General features: G+C 45.1%; 2 protein-coding genes across 4 annotated transcripts in view; one reads left to right on the top strand and one right to left on the bottom strand.

The window, feature by feature from the left end:
• Nucleotides 1–1,803, bottom strand: part of GRB2 (growth factor receptor bound protein 2) — a 49,640-nt gene extending 47,837 nt beyond the window's left edge. Inside the window, exon 1 of the mRNA XM_033076784.1 lies at nt 1,656–1,803. The gene's annotated coding sequence lies outside the window, so the exon portion shown is untranslated. The remainder of the gene's footprint in view (nt 1–1,655) is intronic.
• A 7,649-nt stretch (nt 1,804–9,452) lies between these two features.
• The window catches only part of TMEM94 (transmembrane protein 94), a 47,451-nt gene continuing 30,722 nt past the window's right edge, over nt 9,453–26,181 (top strand). For 2 of the 3 annotated variants that reach the window (XM_033077104.1, XM_033077102.2), the window contains exon 1: nt 22,334–22,564. In XM_033077104.1, coding sequence (XP_032932995.1) covers nt 22,511–22,564 — 54 coding nt within the window. In that variant the 5' untranslated portion in view covers nt 22,334–22,510. Of the gene's footprint in view, nt 9,499–17,761; nt 17,889–22,333; nt 22,565–26,181 lie in introns of those variants that run through there. The other variant, XM_033077103.1, reaches the window with a different exon arrangement.

Here is a 26,181-nt window from a genome sequence, read left to right as displayed (position 1 = left end):
TTCTCATGTTCACTTCAACAGATATTTCAAAAAGCACACAGGCAAGGGTGGGCTTTTTACATTACTCCTAGAAACAGCATGGTGTTTAAACAAAAGAGAGTTTTCTCATTGTTCTGTTTTTACTGTTTTACCGCTCTTCTGGAAAGTGACACAGACAGGAATAGAACAAACAAACAGTTTAGAAAAGCCAGAGAGAGGCAAGATAGATTCACTGGGAGATTTTGGAAAGAATCAGATCCTAAACTTCATCAGCTGCTTTAGGACAAAACATGACTGAGGGTGGTAGAAAGAAAAATGTGTGCATACATCATCTGGAAGACATGCAGAAATGCAAGTGTCAGGCTCTAGACAAAAGAATAGAAAATAATTATAAGAGCAGAACACTAATTCAAATTAGCCAAATAAGGAAGTATAACATAATAAAGAAACAAAGTATAAATTATCAACATATAAACCCCAGAAAATTCAGGATCACAAATGATCCCCCTGATCTACCAGCTTAAAGTGACCCAACTTTCTTCAGCACCAGACAATCACTTACAAAACTAAACTACAGCACAAAGCACAGATAATACTTATCACACCAAAACATTTTATCAGAAAACTTCACCTCTGCCAGAATTTATTTACTGGCAGTTCTTTTTTTTCCTAAAACTGTCTAAAACTGCCTTAAATATTACAAGCTTAGCTGTATTATGAAATATTCAAAATACTGTATGACAATCAACCTAAGAGCGATAACAACTGAAAGGTCTTTTTGTGGCACAAATTCTCAATATCCAAAGTTTGCACAGAAATGGATTGCAAACAACACCGTGTTTGAAGATTGATTAACCATCTGTGGTCCTTCAGATTTTGTTCCTTGACCCCAGACATTTAATAATTTTTGAAACAAAGAATTATCTTCCCTAAGCAATGTACCTGTGAATTGCAATTACTAACTGCTACAGAATAGTTTTCACTGTAGGTTATAAAAGAGGAGGTCTGAGTCAGATGTTGTGGGAGTTAACAAGGCTGCATCCTTGTCTTCTACAGATTATTTGAAACTATATTGGCAAGTCAAACCTTATCCCACAAAACCAGCACTGGTTCTCAAGCAGGAAGTTCAGAAGAGAACGAAGAGGCCACGAGAAAAACCTCCTTCTCCATGACAGAAACCCACGTTTGAAGCGTGACCCCAAAGGTGTTTGAAGACAGTGCGGCAGGGATGTTACCCTGCCTACAGGGTACTCGCAGCCTTTTAACCTTTGGAAGCGGCCCTAAGTCATACAACTGTTTTTGGGGAATACAAACGATAACCCCCAAGAACCAGGACGAGTGAGCACTCCTCAGCCGTAGGGAAGAGAGGAAAGCGACCCCCGCCCGGCGTTCCCTGTACGTGAGTCCGGAATCTCGCCGAGCAGATGACGCCTCTAGAGCCCAGAGCTTATTCCAACCACCCCCCTCCACCAGAGCCCGCATCCCCTCCACGCCCGGCGGCCCGGGCAGGCCGGGGCCCGGCGGGACACGGGGCCAGCTCCGAGGCGAGTCCTGCGGAGCACCGCGGGGCCCAGGCCGCGGCACCGGGGGCTCAGCGTGTGCCCTCCCCGCCCCGGCACGTCCGCGGTGGGCGGCGGCTGAGGAGGGTCGGCGGCCCTCCATCCACCCGGACTCACCGCACAGCGCTGGGCGTTCCCGCCGCCTGCCCGGCCCCGCGCGGCCCGGCCCGGCCGCCGCTCCAGCGCCGCCTCAGCCGCCGCTCCGGCCCCGGCCCGGCCCCCCGCCCGCCGCGCCGCCGATCCCGCAGCAACTCTCGCGAGAGCCGCCCTGGCAGCGCCCTCCGCGGCAGCAGCGCCTGCGCACTCCCCGCCCCGCCGGGGGCGCGGGCACGCCCCGCGCATGCGCAGTGCCGGCCCGACCTGCCCTGCCCCAGCCCCGGGCACCCCCGGCCCCGCGGGGTTCGTGCAGGAGCGAGCGCGGAGCGGGAGGGCTCGGGACGGGACGGGCAGCGCTGGAGCGGCGCCGCAGCACGGGCCGGGCCATTTATCTGAAAGGACGGTGTAGCCAGGCGGGGGTCGGGCTCTTCCAGGCAACTAGTCATAGGACAAGAGCGCAAAGTGAAATGCTGCGCCAGGGGAGGTTCTGGTTGTACATCAGGAAGAAATTTTCCACCGAAATTATTATTAACCACTGCATCAGGCTGCCCAGGAGGTGGTGGAGACACCGTTCCTTCAGGTGTTTAAGGAAATGTGGCTCTCAGTGCCATGGCCTGGTTGACATCGCGGTGTTGGATCACAGGTTGGCCTCGCTGGTCTCTGAGGTCTTTTCCAACCGAACTGATTCTGTGATTCTGCTGTCGAGGCTCTATTCACACCCCAGGGAGGAGGCCCTGAGTACCGGTTTCTGGAGGAGAAACCATGCCAGTTTTGTGCAAAATATTCACCTGATTTGTCAGTGTCCCCATTTGTCTGCAAGACAGAGCCATTCACCACAGCATGGAGCCAGCAGGGAGGAACTGATTTAGAAGTTCTCTCACTACCAGCGGTACACCCCAGCTTGTCCAGGCAGGGTTTGGGCAGACACCGAGGGTGCAGAGCTGCACACCAAGCTCAGAGCAGAGCACACCTGGTGAGCCATTACTTGAAACTGCCATCTCTCCTGAGCAGTGATTAAGGCACCCGTGCTGTAGGAACAAATAGTTTAATCACATGTGGCAATTACAGCATCCACAGAGGCCAAAATTCAGACTGCACAGGCAGCTAATGTTAGGGTTTGCATGGATGACCCTCCTGACGTTTTTTTAGTTGAAAATACTCTTAATTATAGAGTACAACAGTTGCTCAGGTAAACATTGGGCCTCAATCCTTTGATAAACGCATAAATAAAAAAACTTTCCTCTGGCTTAAGAAAGAAAAGGTGGTTTCTGAACAAGAGGTTTTTAGGACTGTACTCCCTGCATGAGTTACTACAGTGTTACTTTTATCCCTCCCCACTTCCTCAGCTCCAAAAAGACACCAAGACTGCAAGTGGGCAGTCAGAGCACAGCACAACCACAGTGTCCACATCACCTGCAGAGCTCACAGCTGGGCTCACGTAAATTTAGGATTATTATGACCAAAGTCTACAATTTAGGCACAGCTATCATTTTCAGCCTCCAATTAAACCATTTTTTTTTAAATAAACCATGATACTGGTTGCTGTCCCCAGCTGGACTCTGCCAGGGGTTTGTGGTTACATCCATTCCAAGACCAGAGTACCATCAGGATATTTACCACAACCTCAGACAATCCAGCTTACAAATTGTGTTCTGCAAACATTCCCTGCTAACATTCTCATTATAAATACTTAAACAGCTTGATAAAAATTGGATTCAATTTGTGCTTTAAACCCTTGGCAAGTTCATTTTCCCATGTTAAGAACATTGCCTTTAAGGGGTTTTAACTTATTCCCAGATTTGGGTATTGGGGAAAGATGTGAGTCCGTCCCATACTTCATTCAAAACATTGGAAAGGGTGGAGAAAAGGAGCTTCAGGAGTTGAGATGTTGCAAATGTTTCAGACATTCTTTCTGAGGATGCAGAAATGATTCATTTAGAAGTGACACCAAGATTGATGAAATTAGAGCTAGATTCCAAGATGCCTCAAGTCCCCAGTACTTGTTCCTAGAACAGTCCTACAGAATCTCTGGTTTCATGTATGCCCTCAAGATGGGGATTCAGAAGTTTGTAGTAAGTTTGTAGTAAGTTTCTGTAAGTTAAACAACATCTCAGAGAAGTTATAGGAGCTACTTTTAGCTGGATTGAAAAGCCAGCTATGGCCAACAGCTGCCAGTTGAATGACAGCTCCTTTATGAGGCTGCAGCTGCCTGACTGTAAAAGGGCAGTCCTAGAAAATCAAACAAGCAACAAATTTCAGAAATAGCAGAGATTACAGTGTTACAGAAAGATATTCCTGACTGAGCAGTTGCTGAGATGTACTTGCTTGCAAACCAATCCATGTAGAATGTTCCCCAGCTTGCAAACAAGTTAATACTTTATAGAAACACACAACTTATTGTGCAACACTGTGAGGCTTTGCTACAGCAAAAGCCAAAATCCTGACATAGCTGTGAGCAAGGGTGAAAAAGGCAACAGATACATTGTTTTGCTAAAGGTTCTATTTCAAATTTTTTTTTTTTTGCAGTCTAGGAATAGCTTGAATTTTCTATGACAGTTGATGATGATAAAATATAATCCAAGATTAGCTCTGAGTATTTCAAGAAGGTGAGAAAAATCCTTGTGTCTGACATTTCTTTTAGATACCTTTTTAAACTTCTCAGAGCAGTCTGGGGAAATAAATGTATGGGCTTTGCTATCAATAGATCAGAGGAATATTTGTTAAAATGGGTCAAGCAGCCACTAAAGGTTTTAAATTGCTGCTTGGAAGAGTCATATTAATGCCATGTTCCTAAGTCTGTTCTCCTCAGACATGAGGATCTGTCATCATCATGAACTACAATACACTACTGACAATTTAAGGAACTTTGTGTTTGTTGCAATGTTTTTTTTAAAGGCATCTGGAACACTAATTGTAATGAAATACATTTATAACATGCACCTTTCTTCCTCTGACGCATTTCCTGCTTTCACAGAGTTGTAGTGGGGTTTTTTTAAAAGCAAACCCCTGACTGGCTCAGCACATCTAAAGATGCTCCAAATTTCACGCTGTGATTCTGCACTGTACCGCTGCAGTTTGTACAGAGTAACACTCTGTGCTGTGTGTAAGTTGTATCTAAGCAGCCTGATGTGTGAAGCAGGACACAAAGCTTGCTCCCATGGAAAATCAGACATTCTGCCCCAGGGAATGTGCAATAGATGGAGACAGGGCCCGATCAATTTTCTTCCAAGCTGAAAATTTATTGCCACAAGAGTGTTCTGACAGCTGTGGGGGGACTGCCTGGATATTCACCTCTGTCTGAGATGTGCAGGGATACAGTGGGTGCGGCACAGGAGGGAATGACAGGAATGCAGGCACAGCATGGAGGGAATGGGGAATGCTGGCAATGGGGCTGTTGGGATTTATTGCATTAATGTTACCTTCTTGCCTTTTTCTTCCCACATCAACCCATGTTAGCCTCAGTGTGATAATCAAACCAGGGACATGAGCCATAAAATCCAAAACCATTCTATGTACCACGTATTTGGGTCTGTTTTGGAACAAAGTTGCTTCACACACACCTGATGCAAAAAAGAGTAACAAATATGACCTTGAGAGGTTTTACTCTAAACTGAGACCACAGACTGGAACAAAAACTGCAGGTACCATATACACACAGAACTGCCAACAAATTCACTTTTTTTGTCAGCTCATATTAAAAGGGAGTCTGCAAGACTTAACTGCTATTACTAGAGTTTCTCTAAAACCTTAATTCAAGATTTAGGTTTCTGGTCTACAGGACTTCCCCACATGCCCATATTTGGAACACTGTGTGACAGGACTAATTAGGGAATCAGACAGCAAAGCCAAGAAAAAAACCCTGTCCAAATGTGCTTTCTGTGTCTGTTCTTTAGAGAGCAGGATAATGAATGAATTGGTAACTACTTTGCTGTCTATTGGTGAGTTGGTCTCATTTTGATTTGCAGCTTTAGTTTAGTGCTAAAGCAACAATATCAAAGGGACAGAATAGATATGACATGATATGATAACAGATAATAGGTATGTGTACATATATAAATATATAGATATCCATATTCTGCAAAAAGGGAAACAAAGGCATAGGGGGCTTGCCCAAAGCCATACAAGAAACAACACCAGTGTTCATTAGGAACAGAATTGGTAGTTTTGAACTTCTGAGCCAGCTGAAACCCTCCCAATGCTCTGAGTTCTCACACACCCTGGACTGTTATCACAATGGTCTGTCTCTGTAAATCTGCCCAAGTGCAATCAATAAGTGTTGGTGCTTGTGACCCAGACACAACAGCTGATCTGCCAGGACAGCTTCACAATTTTACTCATTACAGATGTCAAGTGCACTTGTGAAGCAGTTTAATCACCATGTGAGACAAACAGGGGCTGTTCTGACTTTTACAGACCACAAGCCAAGAAAACAGGCTCAAAACTAGCAGAAAAAAGGTCCAAATCAAAACCACCCATGAGTCTTACACTCCAACAGATTCCTTTCCATACCACCTGTGTTTCTGTGGTCACAAAGAAGAAATGACAAGATTTACAAAACTGTGTAGGAAAGGCTGTTCTACCTGGGCCCTGCAATAGCTGTCACTGGCATTAAGAAATTAAACAATAGAATCAGTTGGCTGGTGTCACCCAGAGCTGCTCAAGCTCTGAAAGAGATGTGGAAAAGAGAACCAGATCCAACCAGAGTGTGCCATCCCCCTTTTCTTTAGTACAAAAGGATTTCTGCTTTCTTCCTACTCCCAATCCAGTCATCTGTCATTTTCAGGACAGCCTGGAATTGTCAGTTCAATTACCTCTCAGTTTGGAGAAAAACAAAGCAGATGCTGCTTATTACAAAAAGGCAGAATCTATCCCTTCTGAGAAAGATCTCATTTTTTATAATTAGACACTGAATTACGTGCAAGTCCCTTATTTATTAAGCAATACACAGGAGCTGGGAAGTAATGTAATTGAGCTAAAATGAAATACAATCTTCCCTTCAGCTTTGGTAAAGGTGGTGGTCAACTTCACTACTCCTTTTAATTTTTAAGACTCAGACAGCTTTTGTATCAATCTTCCCCTTTCAATTCCTTTTTCCACTACACACATTACAATTACAGTAATTTCTTAGCATCTGTCATGAAATATGCAAAGGGGTGGGGGAATCAGACAAACAGCAACTGCCTGTTCTAAACAATACAAAAATTTCTCACTGATTCAATTATATTTAAATTATTTTGCACTACTGTTCAGAAACTCTATTTGTCAAATATTGATTACAATGCAACTTTAACATTTTGTCAGAGAGCTTAACTAAAAAAAAAAAAAAAAAGCAAAGAAAGGTTTTGGGGTTTTTTTTGCATACAATACCTGCTTTAAAGTGGTCCTACTGAAATTCTCATGTCTGCTCTCCCCACAGCAGCCACCCTGGTGAGGTCAAAGAGTTCCTGTGGATCTGCCAGGCTCCACAAGCTGTTCCAGGCAGGAGCTCACAGCAAACTGAGCCCTGGCTCTGCCCATATGTTGTGGCCCCAGGAGGAGCCAGCAAATCCCTGTGCTGAGACATGAGGAGCATGAATGAAGCTTTTGCAGATTACCCACACAGGTTTGTGTCAGAGTGTGTAAAAGGATGTGGAGAAGAAAAGCACTCAAGGAATAGTTTTGATAGTTATTTAGAAACAAGTATGGGAAGTAATCTTAATTTGCAGGCAAAAGTGATTGATTTGTGGTTTTCTCCATACCAAAATATTACATTGCTATAAACATCCAGAACTAACTTACCTTGTTTACCTTTCATTCACAATTCCACAGTATTAAAAAATAGAGGATGATGACTTGAGCACTGTCCTGTAGACCAGGTCTTTACAGCAAATTTCTCAGATCCAAAAATCACACCAGCTTAGTGCCTCTTGAGTGCTTCAGAGCATTTGTCTCAAGTTTCCCTTTGTCACCCAATCCTAAAATACATGGGAAAAGTGTTCTCTGGATACCTGCCCTATTTCTGAATCTGTAGCAACACTGAGGGAGTTTCTGCTCCTCCAACCTCCCCTATGCATTTTGATGTTTCTCATTTATTCTCAGCACTCTGCAAGCATGAGATCCCCGAGGTGAACAGTTAGATCAGGTTTGCTGAGGAGGAAGTAAAAGCACCAACAGGTTAAAGGTCCAGCCTGTCAGCCCCTCTAAGTGCACACTTCATTCACAGAAATTCTATACACAGTGTACTTGTGAGTGGAAACAGAGTTTATTTATTAGGGGCTTGTTTAAGACCCACAGGGAATCCGTGTCAGAGGCAAAATAACCCAGATCCCACATCTCTGTTCAAGATGTATCTTTACTCTAAACTTCTACTTAAAACCTTCAACTAATTAAGTAGATTTTATTGGGGTAAAACAATCTAAAGAGGAACTAATGAGCTTGTGCAGCACTAAGCACAACTCATGATTTTGTGTTATTGCAACTGAAGTAGGACATTTATCTCCTCTCCCTTCCTTGTACCGTCTCTAAATTACAATATCAATTCCCCAGATCTGCCATTTTGTTTCCTTTTAAGTCACCAAAACCACACTCAGCATCACTCAGGTGTTCTGGGGGTTTTTGTTAACTGATTCTAGGGGACTCTTCTGCGTAACAAGCTCAGAAAATCCAGGAATTCTGGGGCCTTGATTCTCCTCACTAAAATTTAAATTGTATTTAAAAGAGCTGAATCCAGACACCGTCAAAGTAAATTGTCTCAAAGGAGTTTGGAGAAAGCTCCCAAAATGCTACATTCTTGTCCTACACTGCATCAGCAGGAAAAACAATGCAGGGCTTAAGCTCTTCGTACAAAATTTCAAACTGCACCAGGCTTCGGCATTTGTGGTTTAGCAAGCTAGTCAAGATGAGTTTTGTAACAAAATATCGCACATGGGAACTGCCACATCACAACTCAGGATAATACAAGCTCTGCAACGAATTACAGGAATCGGAAAGGAGTTAAAACTGACAAACATACATATTCTCAATTTACCCAATTTACTACGAATTCAGATGTGAAGCCCCAAGTGTCTGCAGGCAGGGCACAGCATTGCAGCATCAGTGTCTCACACCTCTGGTTTCCTCTCCAGATTCTGAGGTTTTGATTTCATGTTAAGATTACCTGGCTGGGTAAGTTTGTGTGCTCATCCCTGCCATGGTTTCCTGTGCACCTGGCACCCTGCGTCAGCTTTCACCTCATGGCTCCCGAGACAGCCAGTCTGCTGGTTCTGTACGGCAAAAATGGCTTTTCAGAGGGAGATCTGCAGGTGTCACCCTCCTCTTGCAGGTGTCACCTCCTCCTGCAGCGGCACAGCCCCGTAAAAGGGCCTCACCTTCTCTCTCACCCCTTTCCCTGGGGCACCCCCCATGGCCTGCTATTGATGAGGGCAAGGAGCCTCGGGCCACGGACCGCTCTCGGGCCCTCTCCATGACCTCTCGCGTTCCTTTCACCCCCTAGTCACTTCATTGCCCCTCACCACCGTCCCCACGACGTCTCCCCAGCAGCCTTGGGGTGACCCTTGCCCAGGGTCGCCGCTCCGCCCGCCGCCCCCTCAGCGCTGCCGCCCCCTCAGCGCCGCCGCCCTCTCCCCTCAGCCTCCCCTCACGGCCGGCCCGGACCCGCCGCCAGGGCGGGCTCCTGGCTTCGCGCGCCACCCCGGCCCAGCCAATCAGCGCGCGGCGTGCGGGCGGCCGCGCGGGCTCGAACCAATCAGAGAGCGGCTTCTTGCGGCGGCCCCGAAGCGCCCCCGCGGGCCCCCGGCGCTGGGGCGTCCCGCCTGCCAGTGACCGAGATGGCGGCCCCGGCGGCGCGGCGGGCGAGTGGGCCCGCCGGCAGCGCCCGGCGCGGCGGGTGAGTACGGGCCGGGCGGCGGGGCAGGGCCGGGCTGCGGCCCGCCGGGAAGCGCGGCCGGGGGGTCCTTTCCTCGGCTGGGGGCTGCCCGCCACGAGGGGGGGAGGCCCGAGGCAGAGCCCGCCGGGGTCCCGCAGCCCTGCGGCCCCGTCGCCCGCAGTTCGATGGAGCATAAACCAGCGGCTTAGGAGGGAGAGGAAATTAGAAAAGGACGCACAAAAGGCAGTCCGAACACGTGTTGGCAGCTCAACGCACCGGCGGGACTTCTCCCGCAGCTGCGGGACAGGCTCGGGCTCGCAGCGCCACGGAGCATCCCTGGGCTCGGAGCATCCCCCGGGCTCGGAGCATCCCCCGGGGGGCACCGGGCTCGGAGCATGCCCCGGAGTCAGAACATCCCCGGGCTCCGAGCATCCCCGGGGACCACCGGGCTCGGAGCATCCCTGGGCTCGGAGCATCCCCCGGGGACCACCGGGCTCGGAGCATCCCTGGGCTCGGAGCATCCCCAGGGGTGCCCATCAACCGTGGGTGCGCTTAGGGTAGCTGCAATTTCATATTCCGTGTAAAGGTTTAGTGTCTGGTCCTAAATTCTGGCCTTTAGGAGGTTTTCCAGAGTCCTTCCAGCCGGAAGAGCAGCCTTCACTCAGCCGGTTCTTTCATGTTGCTTCACTCCTGTGCCTGCCTCATCGCAGTGTTCTGATCAGCAGAAGTTCGTGGCACACGTTGTTTTGTCCCAGATGTCCACTTGTTCTATTTTCAAAAGCTGTGATCCATGCAGTTCTTTCTATTTGTTCTCTGGGAGCTTTCCCCTGTCAGGATAACAGAGGCTGTTACTGATAAGGAAAACAAATCCCCTTTAAAAATGCTGTTACATAAAGCACGAGAAGTTTGTCTTAGATGATACTATCTACCCAGAAGATGGAGAGGAAGGAAAACCCCTAGGCAGGAATGGGAGAGTGTTTTAGTTACACATTTAACACTGAGTTTTCACAGAAATCTTGTACCATGGAAGAGTTTCCTTAAGTTAGGCCTGCCAGTCTCAAAAGTTAGCAGGATGGTAGCAGAGACCATAAGCACCCATCCATCTTCCCGAGGCAGCTACCAAGGCATAGATATTTTCATGCTTTCTCAGGAAAGGAAATCACTAAGGACTGCTTTAAAATCCTACCACTTCCCCCAGCAATTGTAGAATAAACTTCCTAGTTGAACAGGCAGCTCACACACAATGGAATAGTAGCACATTGAACACTTTAAGTTACTTAGAAATGCAGGTTTCTATGTAAACAAACTGTTACTCAGCAGCTGCTGTACTGCATTAATCTACAGGGCTGGCTCAGATGTAGTAAAATTTGAATACCCTAGCAAGCAAACTAAATTTATTTTTCAAGAAACCTGCCTAATATAGGCATACATAGAAATAGCTACATGGTGCTGGTTTTGTGCAAGATATGTTTTGTTCTTTGGAGAAGTGGTTTATATTTCCTTTTACTCTAGCTTATTGGAAAAAAATTCCATAATATTCTTCTTAACCATGACCTTTTAAACAACCACCTTGCCAACATTTTTTATCTGGTGAGAGGATTAAGATATTAATGCTTCTAGCAAATCAATATTGGTGCTGCAGGTAGAAGCAAGAAAACAAACCTTTGTCCTCTAATCTTCGCATTACAGCTCTGTTTACATCTTGAGCTGTCAGAGCACTACCCAAATTAGGTGCTGGAAGCCACTGCAGACACCCAGACTGATGCCTAGAGAGGCTGCTCTGGAACAGACTAGACAGAGCTAAAATAATAAAGTAGGTATTTATTGAAAGGCCTTTAAAGGATACACCTTGGACAGTACAAGAGCCTGGCCAGGGCTACACCCAGGATGGATCCTGGTCATGAGTTTTATACTTTTATAAGTTTTGGTCCATTTACATACTGAGATCAATTGTCCAGTTACAGCCTCAGGTCATGAGGTCCCATCCTTCTTGTTTGCTCTGTTCAGTTCCCCATTGTTTATGCTTTTTGGGCCTGAAGCTTGTAAGAGTTGTCCTTGGTCTGAAGCTGGAAAAGGATTGTTTTGTCTGCCTACCCTGTGAAGAGAACATACTAACACTTACTGTGAATCTCAGAGCTACATACCTGGGCAGAACAGAATCTGAAAAAATGAAAGCTAAAACATGAGGCATCAAGACCAACCTGCTCCAGCCAGAGACACAACCCTGAGAAGGTGTGGGCTGGGAGGGTTGATATCCCCCTGTGGCTAGCAGGGCTGGCCAGGAGCAGAGCCAGGGGCCACAGGGTATTGGCCAAAAGGGAAATCCTTGGGCTGACTTGAGAGAGAGTGATTTGCTTGGCCAGCATTGTCCTGTGCTTAGACCTGTAGGAACAGGGTTTACTTTGGGTTGGTGGGTTCACATCTGTGATATTGTATGGTTTGAGCACTAAATCGTGCACTTTGCATCTCTGAAATGCTCTTGAGTGTAGACTGGGGGCAGATTGTTCAGGAGCTGCAGAGAGCTCCTGTTTTCCTTCCACAGCAGAGTGAGGCAGCTCACTGCCCTATTTCTAGACACAGCTCATCCTACATGTGTTCATCATAAAACTTTGATGGGGCTTGTGAGAATGACAAAATGCACAATCTGTGAACTGCCTTTGCTAGGTGAGGGCTGTGCTGTGCTTGGAATGGATCTTTGAGCTTGGTCTGAATGGCCTTCAGGTGCTGAGTGTGCTCTGGGGAGCTCCCAGAGAGCATCTTCCATTGGCACAGTGTTTATCAAATATCTCCAGATGGCAAACACTGCTGTGAGAATGTTTTTAACCTAGATTTACTATAAACTATGTGTGCAACACCTTTATTTATAATCTAGAATTAAGAGGAAAAGCTGCACTTTTGTCTGTGAGTCAGTGTATATCAGCAAAAATTTATTAGAAGATCCTATGAAAACAGCACAAGCTTTTGAAATTTTATTTTGGGCCATTTTCTTTCTGTGTTTTTTTAACATTTCAGTATTATTTCTTTTTAAGTGGAGGTAGTTATACAATCCTGGTTACCATAATAACCAATATAATGATGATGAATGACAGCTGTCACTTTTGCAGAGAATTGTTCCGTAGATTTGCTGTAAAAATTTGTATTCAAGACATTGTGCCACAATGTCTCATCTCTCTGCAGAAGGTGGAGGGGCCCTTCCACCTTTCAGAATTGTGCCTTTTGTTGCATTTTTCACTTTGATCCAGGCTCTCTACATGCTGTCTTTCTGTGGCAGGCACTACCTGAAGCAGAAAAATTAAAGCAATCCTTTAATTCCCAAACACTCTTTTTGCTTTTAACCAAGTAAGGAAAAATGAACACAGCAAATACTCTTCAGATTTACAATATCTTAATTTGAAACAGTGTCAGCCCCTGTGAAAACAGTAAGGTAGACTAAATAGCTTTATAATTATTTTGATCGTATTTCTTTTGATAATTGCTTCTCAGCTCACCAAAATGAAATTTAAACAAAAATAGAAGTATTCTTTCCCTTGTTTTATCAATCTTAATCTCATAAGTAAACCAAAGGTCTGACTCTCACAAGTGTGCCAAAGCAATTCCCTACTCCCTTTCTCCCTTTTTGCTGCTCAGGTTTCATTTTGAGCAATGACTCTTTTGAAACAGTCCAATGTGCAAGTCCTGAATGTGCTGGAGAAGGTAGGAAAGAGTCAGGTTTTTTTTTAGTGGAAAACTCTGAGCAGGTAAAGTTTAAACAAAAAGTGATTTCACCTCCAAGAGGCACAGTTGTCAATGGATGACACTAATAATCCTGTTTGTGATTCAGTGCAGAATAGACCCCTCTGATTCCTGTCATTTAGGAAGGGAAGCAGAGACTGTGAAATCAGCTCCTGGTTCTTCACAGCCAGGCTCAAATTAGATCTTTGACTGCTGCTGGGTTGATAATACTTAGCACATGGACAGCACTATTTCAGAGGATCTCACTTTCCAGATACTAATAAATTGACTTCAGAGTCTCCCTCTGAAGCAGATATGCATATTCCTATCTACAATCTGGGGTTATTGAGGCAGAGAATGTTTAGCTGGCCCAAATTCTGACGAGTCTTTTTTCACAGGCAGATACTGAAGCCAAGAAGTGTGGCTGCCAGCTCCCTTGCTGTAATTATTCCGTGCTCTCAGTGGGTCTCAAAGCAGTTGACAGTATCACTTGATGCACCTTTGGAAGGCCATGTATCAGTAAATGTGCCCATGTTGCAAATTTTCAGGCAGACCTCAGCTCCTCATGAGTAAGAAGACCGTATGGCTCTGCTGGTATCAAAACAATCAGTTCAAATCAAAGCCGTTTTCTCCAAGGCAGCTGCTTTTTTTGGTCATTATCTGTTCCCCCGTGTTTCTATTCTTGGTGACAGATCAGCCTTCTGTTCTTGAGGAATTCACTTTTGGCAGCAAGAAATGTTCACACTCCCCATCATTTTTCATAGACTAATCTGTTTTGGGAGTTTTCAGTAAATAACATGAAAGCATTCGTGATTGAACACTTTAGGGAAAATAGTATCATTAGATTGATTTATTTTTCTCCCTAAAGACAGCAGCTTCTGAAACACACTTTTCTTTCCAACTCTCTATAGGTTCTATAACTACCTGGTCTTTCTTTTTGCTAGTTGTTTTATAAGTTTGGTAGGTAATACATCATGCTGTATAGTTTTTTATTAAAATTCAACACTGCTATTTCATACTGATGGTTAAGTGACCTGAAATCCTTGGGTTTCAAAGGAAAAGCTGAGCCATATAATTTTTACCTATATAAATACACTGGCTGCATAAGGCATTGTTATTCAAGAGATGATCTGGTGAAGAAAAGGGAGACTGGACCCTTGCAGTGTTCTCTTGTCCAGAGGGATGTTTCAAACACTTGATACTCAGATTGAGCTACAAGACTTGCTTTGCTCAGGGCACATCCAAACTGAAACAAGGTGTGGGGGGGATGTGGATGTGTTTTCCAATTTAAAAAGGGTGTCAGACACACGTGGCAAGCCAGGCATAGAACTCAGTCAGTTGTATAAAATAGAGGTGGGTTGCAGACTTCTCCCCACAACTGTGGGATAAACACTGCCTGGGTTTGGCATACAGGATTTCCAGACAGTTGGCTTGCTGTTAGCATTGGATTATTTGGTGAACCCTATCCTGGTTTCACTCTTGCCCAACTATTTGGAAATATTTTTCAGGCTGAATGCAACATGATGACACTTGAACACCACATCCAGCCATTTCCAAGTTTCACAAACTGCTCTAGGCTTGAAAATCCTGAGGAGAATGGAGTATGCTGGGAAAGTGGAAGGGGTAAACTGGCTGCACTGGGAGCATGTGGTGTCTGATTAGAGCAGCCACAGCTTCAGGCATCTCTGATTGTCTGTAGCTGAATATTTGACACCCTCCAACATGTCCCAGCAAAGCAGTCCCACTTCATTTCTGTCCTGCAGAGTGTAACATGTCGACGTGACTAATTGCCTGGGCAGACAGAACAGAGATAAGAACAGGGAGGACAGAAGGAAGCAGATATTCCAGTGTGGAATAGCAGTGCACAAAACTAGGTCCAGAGTGTGGATAATCCCTGCATCAGGGTAGGGATGGAGGTGGGAATTGCAGGAGTCCCTAAAACACAGCAGTCTGGGAGGGGAGCACACAAGGGCCTTGGGGTCAGGAGTGAGTGGGTGTGCATCTCTGCAGATCTGCAGACTGCCTTCAGAATTTATTAAATTGCTGCAGCCTCAGTGTGTGAAGCTATTTCCTGAGTGTTTGCAAGACCTCTGTAATGCATGTGAGGTGTTTAGGTGGAATGACAAAATTATTGCAGTTTTATTTTGGTAGATTCCGCATTTAAAAGAAAAGCGCAAATCACATCTATGGCTCAGACACCTGCCAGTCCAGGTGCAAAAATTGAGGAAGGTTGGTTTCTCATCCTAACCTATCTTTGCTATTGGCTTCAGTTACTCCAATAATAAGATATTCTAACCTGTCTGGGGTTAGCTGTGTTTAGAAGTTTTGGTTCTAAATTAAAAGCCTTTTCAAAAGTTAGAAAATTAAACATTCTCCTTGTTCTGTGTATCCAGATTGGCACAGGAACAACTTGTCTTCTTGCTTTCTCTGTGTGAAATTTTTACAGTCTACCACTGCTGGTACCTTAAATTAGGAATGTGACAAAAACTAAATTGCATCTGGGCTGGTCAGTGTGTTCAAATTTTGGAGAAGCCCTGAACATGTACGATGATGAAGCAGTGTTTTGTGCACCACTGATTATTTTCACAAGCCATTGTAACAGCTTTTGAATTTTTCTAAACAGGAATATTCTTTCCAACCAATCCTTTATATTTTTAATACCTTTGGTGTGTTTTCTCTTCCTAGCACTGAAAGACTCCAGGGTGGTGTTCTAAGCATGCAGATGATGTGCTGTGAACTTTAGGGAATGGCGTGGTTTGCATTCAGGATCACATTTCAGTTGGCTGCCAGAACCAGAATGTCACTGAGGGCAGTGCAGAAATCCTGTCTCCTGCCCAGCTCAGTCCTCTGCCCTCTAGCCATAACCACCCATCCCTGCTGGATGCTTTTGGAACCCAGATCTAGAGAGAAATTCAGGCTCTTAGTTTTGTTTGAACAGGTGAGAGAATGCTGCTTAAGTCTTTCAATAGACCAACTAATAAGTCTTATCTTGGAGGTGACTAAAAAGAAGGATCATGGCTTCTTCTTAGTTCTTTTGTTATTAGTGACCATTTTCTTCTTAAAATCATCTTGTCAGATGACAAATTAAAGGCAAAATACTAAGGTTCTAAACTCCTGTGTGTAAACACACAAAAGCACTTTTTCCTCCTTCCCACTCCCAGCCCTTTGCTGGGAGCTTTTTGTCAGCTTCACACCAGTAACTTTGTCTGATCTTCTCTTTGCAGTTGCTAATTGGCCTGGCAGGGATATGAAGTGACTGAAAATAACTTTATTCCCTCTTTGTGTGCACATTGAAAGGGTCACAGAACAGAAAAGTAGGGCAGAGTCCAGACTGGTGGCTCATGCCAGCCAGCCCGGCAGCCAAAAAATGGCACTTGAAGATTGAATATTGAATGCCTGCTCCTTCTGCTGCAGAATGCAGGTGCAGGATTACCTGCAGGAGAGGAAATATTGAAATCTAACTCTGCAGAGCAGGACAGAGTGGCTTTCTGAGTAAGCTTTTGGATGCCTTTTGTTTTCCTTGAAATTATGCAGCATTTTCAGAGCTGTGCTGTAGGTGACTGCCACAAGGATGGGATCTCCAGAATCCCTCTTTGAAGAAGGCAATGCTGTATAAACTAGGGTAGTAAATCCCAGGTGGAAAGGGCCAGTCCTGTTGTATCTAGGAGGTGTGTGGGTGGTTTGGATTGATTTGCATATCTAGCTGCTTCCTTGTTTGTTTGGATTTAGGGGAAGGATATCTCCAAGCCCTGAGCTTCTGTGTGATATTAAAAAATAGAACCAGGCATTATTAACCAACAGAAAGGATTTTCCCAAGACAATCATAGCATAATCTTATATCTTGTGTTTATATACAAGAGAGTCCTCTGGAGCAATGACCACAGATCCTTTGTTACAACCAGAAAAGACATTTTGTGTAAGGAGAATAAATTTGTGCCATGGGAAGTAGAGGAGGGTGAGCTGGAAGAAGGATGTGAGTTCCAGAGCTGCTTCCTACCTCAATTCTGTTAGAGTCCCACTTTTGTTGAAAAGAGAACAGGCCTAGATCCAGGTGATCTGGAAGTGTTTTGAGGAGTTCTGACCTACTTCCTGGTGATCAGATCCATGCTCAGCCCAGCAGCACACCTTGTCAAAGGTTGGATGTGATGTTGAGTAAAGGGAAGAATCATTATTGCTGCCTCCATTAGAGATTAGCTGGACAAAGCTCTGGTAGATAAGAGTAACAAGACAAATAGCTGTGGGTGACAGCTTGCTCCAACACCTGGTGGAATCCAGGCTTTGTCAGCTCTTTTTTGGAGGCTTGCCCAAAATCCTGTCAGGACTACTATCATACTCTTACTCTGCACTGCAGGGAACTTAAATCATCTGTGCATGCCAGATTTTGGGGAGAGTTAAGCTGACTTAACTTCTGAGTTACAGGGTGGGTTGATGCACTATTAGAAGGACTTTCATCTCCCTAGTCTGCTTCTTTTAAAGACCAATCCTGTAATTTGAATTTTGTGAATTTCATCACTTTCTTATCCTAAAGGAAGCAATGTGGGAGACTTGATTGCTTCCCCTTCTGTTTCTGCAGATGGTGATGTGGTAAATGTAGCCAAGCTCTTCTCTACCTAGGAGACATTCTCCCCTGAGGAGCAGTCCCCTTTTACTGGACATGCTTACAGAACTGCACAGCCATGGACCTCAAGGAGAAGTGTCAGGTAGGTTTGCTGATAACAGTCACACCCAACTTCACTGTCGAGTTGTTTTAAAGTCTTTTTTATTTTGGGTCAGGATTCACCAGGTGGCTTTGTGTGGTGGTATAATCCATGGCTAGTATTGAATCTGAGAGTTCTGTCACCTCCACATCCCTGTGTCAGCAGGGAAATCCTCTGCAGGCTGGGGCTGAGGCAGTGCAGTGGCACAGTACAGGTGGGGATTTCTCTGTCACACCTGCAGTGTCTCTCTTGAGCTCTAAGCTGGGGCTCCATTCCCATGGACACTCAACTCAGCTTTGCTTGAAAAGCTGAATTCGTTGAAAGATTTTTTAAATAAGCCAGGACAATGAAATCATCTGAGTCCAGATTTGCTGATGGTAACTTGGGATGTCAGCCAGCTCTGGTGAGAGAACACTCTTTGCTTTTCTCTCACCAGAGAAAGGTGTCCCTTTCCCACCACACCTGAGCTTTTGTCTGTTGGCTGTCTCTGTTTTCTCCATGCATCCTCTGTTTTCTCCATGCATCCTTTCCTTGCTGTTTTGTTTGCAGCAGTGAGAAATGGTTTTTTTCATTAGTGCAAAGTACCTGTTAGGGACTCACCTGGACTAAAAGATACCCAGCAGTGTAAGTGACTTTTAAAGGCCAGTTTTTCACACTGGCTGTGGCACTTGCCTACTCAGCTCTGCTTTGCTGGGTTTCTGTTCTGAGCTGTGCTAGAGCAGGAAGGCTTGGGCTCACTCCTGCCTGAGCCTCTTGGTTCTGGAGTGCTCAGAGAACATGTTGACCTGTGTTATTTTATATCAAATTGCTTTATTACCATGGAGTTAACATTCCAGTGAGGACAATTATTTACTTGTTCTCTTGTTAATAACATCATGGGCTAATCTGGTATTGATCATTTTAAGAGATGATGCAATTACTACTGTGTGGAGGGGTGTGTTCTGTGTATGATCTGAGAGCAGGGCTAGCAGGGGCATTTTCACTGTAGGTCACTATCTTTGGCTCACCTTTCTCAAATGACATTCTCCACAGTACAGGAAGATCCTATCAAATTGCTGGACAGGCAGCAGCATGGTCAGTATTGTAATAGACCTTTAAAAGGCCTATTAGGAAAATGTCCTGACAAGGAGGTTATGAGGGAAGCATGGTGTTCTCAAGTCCTAATCTCCTCTCCTGACTTCCTGAAATTTTTTTCTCCCTCCTTTCTGAATGAGAATTAAAAATGAAGGCAAGAAATCACCACAATCTTTTAAATAGGAATTAAAAAACCCCACAGATACATAAAACTGCATTTTACAACTTTGTTTGGATTCTGAGGAAAGACCATGATTTTATTCTTGTTAACAGCTCCAAGCAGGGGGCCTGGAACAGGATGATCTTTAAAGTCCCTTTCAATCCAAACCATTCTGTAATTATTATTTGGTGCTAAGGAGTTTGCTTTTTTTCTTTTTTTTTTTTTTTTTTTTTTTAAAACTGCAGCTCCTGGTTCTACCCCATTTAAGGTGGAATCCATTTTCCTTCCCAAAGTGAAGAACTTGGACACATGTACACTGATAAGGGAACCAATTAACCTGCTTTGTAACCTCAGCAGTAAATCAGATATGCTAGGTTTATTTTAAAACACTAAAAATAAAATGAACCCACGTGAAAACATCAGTCCCAAAAGTGGTTGAAAGCAATCTCTTCAATATATGTGTGTGAGGAGATTTAGCACTCCTGGAGCAGGAGATGTGCTCAGAGCACTGCTGCAGCACTGACATCTGTCACTCAGATGAGAGACTTGTCCTCTGGCTCCAGTTGGCTGATAAGTTGCCTTGTCAGGAAAGGCTGAGGATCAGAATTTGTCAGGTGTAATGCAGGCTGCCTTCCAGTTTTTGCCAGAAGCCAGACACCACAGAGAAAGGCAGAGAGTATTTTAGGAGCAGAGCCAAAACCTTCTTAAATTAAATGTGCTGATATCTTGTTCTTTCTCCTCCTCCTCTGACTTTTTAATTTTCTGTGTATTTCTGAAGTGAATTCAATCCTTGTGAAAGGTGCCAGAATCTCTGCTCCAAGACCACTCAGCACATACTGAGAGAACAGCACTGATTGCCACAGGACAGTGGGAGGCTCCTGAGTTTGCATTGCATTACAGGGAGGCTGGATTTGCAGGCACACAACTAATAAAAATTATTGACATCATCCATTGCACAGTTACCCATAACAACTGAGCTGTATTGTCCCAGTGTAATTGCTGCAGCCTGGATACAGCACTGTGCCTCCTGGCCAGAGCCTGGAAATGTGTTCAGGGAGCCTGTGCTGGGCTGCTCATCGCTCCAGCCCTGCTGGTCCTGGTTCCAGGTTGCCTAACAAGAGCTACAGTGCTACCTTGGGACTGAAAAGTAGCCCAAGTCCTTTGCCACTTCTCATCCTGCCAGTGGCTGTGTCTCTGGTTTTATTCCCTGCTGTTCTTTAAAAGCTCAGCTCTTCTTCCAAGGGCTTTTTCACAAGCTGATCCTTTTTCCACAGGCGTCTCTCGTTTATGCTGCAGGTTTTGTGTAGGTCAGTCCCTGCCTTTATACTCAGCCTTCTATTTAAAGTCCCAGTTTTAACTTCAGATCCCAAATTTTTGTCTTTTGCTCTTTCATTCTATTATTTAATGCACAAATCCATCTCCAGATGCAATTTCTGATACCAGTTGATATCAGAGGGAAGCTACACAGTACAAATTACTGCCCTACACAAAACTCTTTAGAGCAAGGTCTCTCAGCAGTGGGGTAAACAAGAAGAAGCAATTTCATCCAGTTCCATTTGAGTCCATGACCAAAGCTGGAGGTTTTGAGGTTGGGACCTCTAACTGCATGAAGCACAAGGATTGTTGCTGGTATTGCACAAGCAAATTGTTTTATTCACTTTCATTCCAGTCTCCAAAAGGTACAAAGCCATGGGAAACAGATCAGCAAACACTGTAATAAAGGGATTTTAAAAGTATGATGTGTGGGGGTTTATCTCCTCTTAGCCAGTCTTGTTGTTGATCTTTCCTGTTTTCATCTCCTTTTTATTTTTGTGTTTAAAGGAGTAGATGAATAGTTCTTTAGCAGGCAGGAAAGAAAAATTGTGCCATTAGGACATTTTCTTGTTTTCTGCAGTATAAAATTGTTGTCTAGGAAACAAAATGCCCTGCAGAAGGATAAAGGATGTTTTGCCTCTCTCTCTGCTGCTTTCTCCTGAAGTTACATTAAATAAATACAAAGTGTCTGCTTCTCTTCAGCTTTGGCTCTGGGAGCTTGGTGAAATTACACACCCAGGTGATAACCAGACCCTGTGCTGGGTTTATTGTGAATATCGAGGTCACTTAATCTCTGCCCTTCTGGCTTAAAACACAGAACATTGGCTGTGCCTGATGAGGCATTTGAACCTCAGGAAAGGAAAGGAAGAGCTTGTCCATGCAGGGTAGGTGAGTCCTGACACCTGTACGTGGTCTGCAGAGCTGTACAGTGTGCTGGGACTGGAAGCCTTGGCAGTGCCTGCCCTGTTTGGTAGCAGCCAGCTGTAATCCTTGGCAAGCTATTGAGGTGGTGCCTGGCTGGGCCAGTTCTTTACCCCTTTCTGTGTGAAATGAAAGCAGTTGTTTTAGTGAGTGCTCTGCAGAACTAGGAAGCCCCAGACAGAATTAGGACAGCACTGGAATAGGAGCTAAATAAAAACTCACTTATAAAGGTGCATCCCTCCAACAGTGAAAAGGAAACATTTCTGCAAAAAATGAGGATGAGAGAGAAAGCTCTTTTCTTCTTCACCTTTTTATCCCCTTGTTGTTGTTCTATCCAGCCCTTCCCAGTCTACATTTACCCTTTGCCTCATGTGTGCCATGCCCAGGTAAATGTGGAGCTCCAGGCATGGCTGTGGTGAATTTATGTGCACCTTTTGCAGATTGTGTGACTCAGGATGAATATGGGATGCTGAGAGGGGCTTTTGCTGCATTCTTTAACAAGAGAAGAGGGAGGGAACACTTGAGATGGGACCTGTAACCATCTCAACTTGTTTAAATAGCAAATACTTGTATTTTTGAATTGAGCTTGAATCCAAAGCTGTGGCGTCATCTGTGGGGCAGTTAGTATTCCAGGGTCTCTTGGTCTGAATTTAGTTTTTTTCCATGCCCACTCAGGTTTTCCTTCCCCTGTAGCACATTTTATAGCACTTTGTCCTACCTGATTTGCCATCTGCTTTTGCACAGACCCCTGTCTGTCAGCACCATTCCTTCCTGTGCATGCATATGCAGCTCTGCAGGCAGTGAGCCCAGGGATCCTCACTCTGTTGGCTCCATATGATGAATGAACCATTCTCACAGACATCTGGTGCTATCCTGGGCAAACTTTCTTCCCTCTCTGCTTTTTTCTTCCCCTCTCTCTGTCCCTCATCCTCCCTCATCCCCCACCCCCATCTGCCTCCTCCTTGCTGGATCTGCAGCGTGACTGGGAGCAGGCTGAATTAATCAGCACACTGGTGCTTCACTCTGCTGCTTCTGTCTCATTCTCTGCAGCGCTGGGCTCTGCACAGTCTTGCTCCCTCTCCCTCTTTGCTCTCTCATTTTTGGAGAGCAGCAGCAGTGCAAGTTGCTGGGGAAGCAGTGCAGGAATTTAGCCCAGATGCTCTTCAAGCAGGCTGATCTCTGGATCCCCCACCAAGGCAAATGTCGCAAAGTAAGTTCCTCTCCCTTAACATTTAATTTCAAAATGGCTTTCCCTGTCTCCCTCCCCAGTCTGCATCCTGATGTGATGGGGCATGAAGAGCTTGGAGGTTTTGGGGGAAGGAGGTTATGGCAGGACATGAAACAGAGAGTGATGATTTTAGCTGGGGAATAGCTTGTTTTTGGTGGTGATGGGGAAAAGAAACTGTTTTAAACTGCAGTTTTAACCCCAGGACCAATAGGAAGATCCACAGAGGATTTTAGCTGCTGACTCCTGCTTTGCTGCCCCTCTGCCTCATGGCTTAAATTTGTCTGTTGCTTCTGTGGGCTTTGATCTGTAGCTGTTGAACCTCCTCATCCCCGTGGGATCTGTCCGGCAGTGCAGCTGCCAGGCTGGGTCACTGTTTGAGTCCCCCAAAGTGTTCAGCTGAAGAAGTGGGGATGGGAAGGAAACTGTCAGTGGGATGAAAGATGAACTGAAGTTCTGTGGATTTCTGAGCATTGCTGGCCTCTGGGAGGGGATTAGCATTCCCTGGAGGGAGCTCTGCACTGGCATAAAGCACTGCTGCATGTGGAAGCCAGGATGAATACAGACCCCTAACTGCTCTCTGAACTTGGAGGAGTAATGCAACTGGCTAAATTACTGTAATTAAAGCTTAATAATTGTGTAGTGCTTCAAAGTGCTACATAAACCCTGTCTCATCCTGCCAGCAGCCTGGTGGGACTGGTAACTATGGTTGGGGGTTTGCTGCTCCAAACAGGTCTGAAGGAACAGACTGAGGAATGTACAATTCCAAATTGGGCTGTTCCTGGGGAGCAGCTGTCTCCTCTGCTGCTGGGGAGAAGCAAAGTGCTGGGCTTTGTCATACCTGTGTAGAAAGGCTAATTGTGCCTATTTCATCTTTACTTTGTGCTTTATGGAGAGCATAAAATGTGGATGTTGTTGCATGGATGAAAATGGACCCTGTGCACAGCAAAGTGCAGCAGTGATTCAGGCTGGTGAGCGCTGCTTTGGCCACATCTCAGAGCTCTGTGCTCCTGCAGCTCTGGCTTTCTGCAGGGGGAATCTGCAGGCCTTGTTAAGAGCTTCAGAGCATCCACACTGGAGCCTCTGCAGGCACCCAGTTACCCAGCTGGGGGGTTCTTTTGTCCAGGGGCAGTGGGAGGTCTGGGCTGCCTTTCATCCTGGGCTGCATGGGAAGGGAGGAGACAGTTGCTGCCTATTGCTCTGTCCTTTAACTTGGGCACTGCTGTGCTGAAGACTCTGCTTGTTTCACTTGATTTGAGACCACCAACAGCTAAGCTGAGCCTGCCAAGCTCATGTCAGGTGCATTCAAACCAAGTTTAATAGCTGTGTTCCTCATGCCTTCTGGTGCTTTTCCCAGCATGTCCAGATTTAAAGGCAGTGGTTCCCACAGAGCCATGGTCTGCTTGGTGGATCTGCCTGAATTGTGCAGGTACCAACAGACATTTCTTTTTCCTGAGCTTTTCTGTAGCATTCAGGTGGGCTGGTGAATGTTATAATCTTCACAATTACAGCAGTTGGTGAGGAGTTGGTAGCCTCATCACAGAATGAGAAACTAAGGCACAGAGAAGTATCTGATTTTCCCAGTGTCATGCAGAAACCAGTTGCAGAAGGAATTAGAGAATCCAGCTGTCCTGACAGTCAAAGTCAAAAGTCCTGACAGTCTTAGCCAAAAGTTCATCCCATGGAGTAGGAATGTGTCGGGGGATGTAGCCTGGGTCACTAGAGAAACATTCTTACCTGGACTCAGGGATCTGATCTCTTAGGAGAAGTAGCCAGGAGAGCACCAAGGGAGACACAAAGCAAGACTGGGACTGGGATAATAAAGGGAAGTTTCTGCCCAGACTGACTGATGGATTGGCCCTGCTGGTTCCTGTGTCAGTCTGTAGCAGGGATGAGCCATTTCAGGCAGTCTGAGCACTGAATCAGCAGCTGCAGGTGTACAGGAGCTGTAGCATCCTGATGGGTGATTTGCTTTAGAACAAGAATAAATCCCTCTCTAGCACTAGGCTGCTGTATGAAATGCTACCCCAAGAAATTGTGTGCTGTCATGTATTTGATGCTGTCATCCTCTCTGATCAGACCCCAAATCCCCACTTTGTGCCATATTGTGACTTATCCTAAGTAAGAATCTGACTTACAGTAATAAATGCAAATATATTTGGTGGAGTTACTCCTTATCGTGTGTTTTTGAACCTGTGAATAATGCTTACATTTCAGGAGGTGTAATCCCTGAAGTAGATTAATCTCCTGCAAAGTGTCATTGTTAAATTAAAAACTGTCTTCTTTTTCTGCTAAGGAATGCAAAATAGCTCTCAGGAAAAGTAAGAACATTCTGCTGCCCAGTTTCCCACCTCCAGCTGTTCAGATCTGAAAAGCAATTGTGTAGAGGTGTTACAAAAGGAGCCTAGTGAGTGCAGCCTGGAAAGTGGGAAACAGTCTGACAACTGCCTTGCAGGGGTTTTCCACCACTCTGAATCAGAGGGGTGGATCTGCAGTCTGTGAGAATTGAAACTTGTAGCAAATATTTTGTATTCTGTTCATTTATTTGTTTAAACAGTCTTTGTAAAGGCAGTTACACTCAAGTGTACAGCAGTCTTGGTGAGAATTCCTTATTCTGCAAGAGACTGAATCCACAGAGGATGGAGGATGATTCAACCCTCTTTGCTCTGGAAAGCAAGGAATATATTTGTGTTACTGTATTAAAAAAAAAAAATTGGCACATATTATATCAACATTTACTGGTACAACAAATAAATATGCTACTATGGATGTGTAATGGCTGTGAGAAAATATAAGAGGACTTAAATATACTAGTATTTTATGTCCATTTCTCTGTACACATTCTGGGCTCTGCTTCTTTGTTCTTCTGGAAAGAAGCTGCAAGACCTCTGTCTTTCATCAGGTAGCAAAGAGTGTGAGATGGCTGATAAACTTTTAGGGTAATTTTTAACAGTTCTATGTGTAAAAGAGCAAGATGTGAATTTTAGGAAGAGAACTCAGTGGTGAATTTGTGTGAGGATGAAGGTGAGCTGCAGGAAGCAGACATGGGTAGGTGGTGTTGCTCGGGAACAACTTCACGTTGTAGGAGGAAAAATCAGAAAATAGCCGCGATTTTCCTGCCTATCAGCCTGGAAATGCTCCTGCAACCCCTGAGGAAGGCAAAGAGAAGCTATTTGCCATGAGCCAGGCAAGGCTGTGGCTTTAGACAAGCTCCTGTGTATTTGACAACTTATTTATCCCTGTCAAACTATGGAAGGCCAATTGAAAGGACAAAGCAAAGCAAAGTTTATAGATTCTGAGACTTCTCATCTGCGTCTGAGCTGCTTCTTGTTTCCTTCCTGAAGAGCCAAACCAGCTCCTAACCCTGGGCATTTGCAAGATCTGTCTCAGTTCCCTTTCTCTAATATTTTCAGGCAAGCTAAGCAGTAATTTAACATGTAGAATATTTATTATGAGTGGAGAAATTCACACATCTTTTCTTGTTCCCATCCAGTCCACACCCCAGCACATTCATTGCTCTGGAAAACAAAGGAAATGTCCTGCTCTGTTTTTTCCCTAACAGCCATCCCATAGGTCACAACTCTGAGAGCCCTGATCCCATC

Source organism: Catharus ustulatus, chromosome 20 (genome assembly GCF_009819885.2).
Source record: "Catharus ustulatus isolate bCatUst1 chromosome 20, bCatUst1.pri.v2, whole genome shotgun sequence".
NCBI classification, from domain to species: domain Eukaryota; kingdom Metazoa; phylum Chordata; class Aves; order Passeriformes; family Turdidae; genus Catharus; species Catharus ustulatus.
This window is presented reverse-complemented; position numbering and strand designations above follow the sequence as displayed.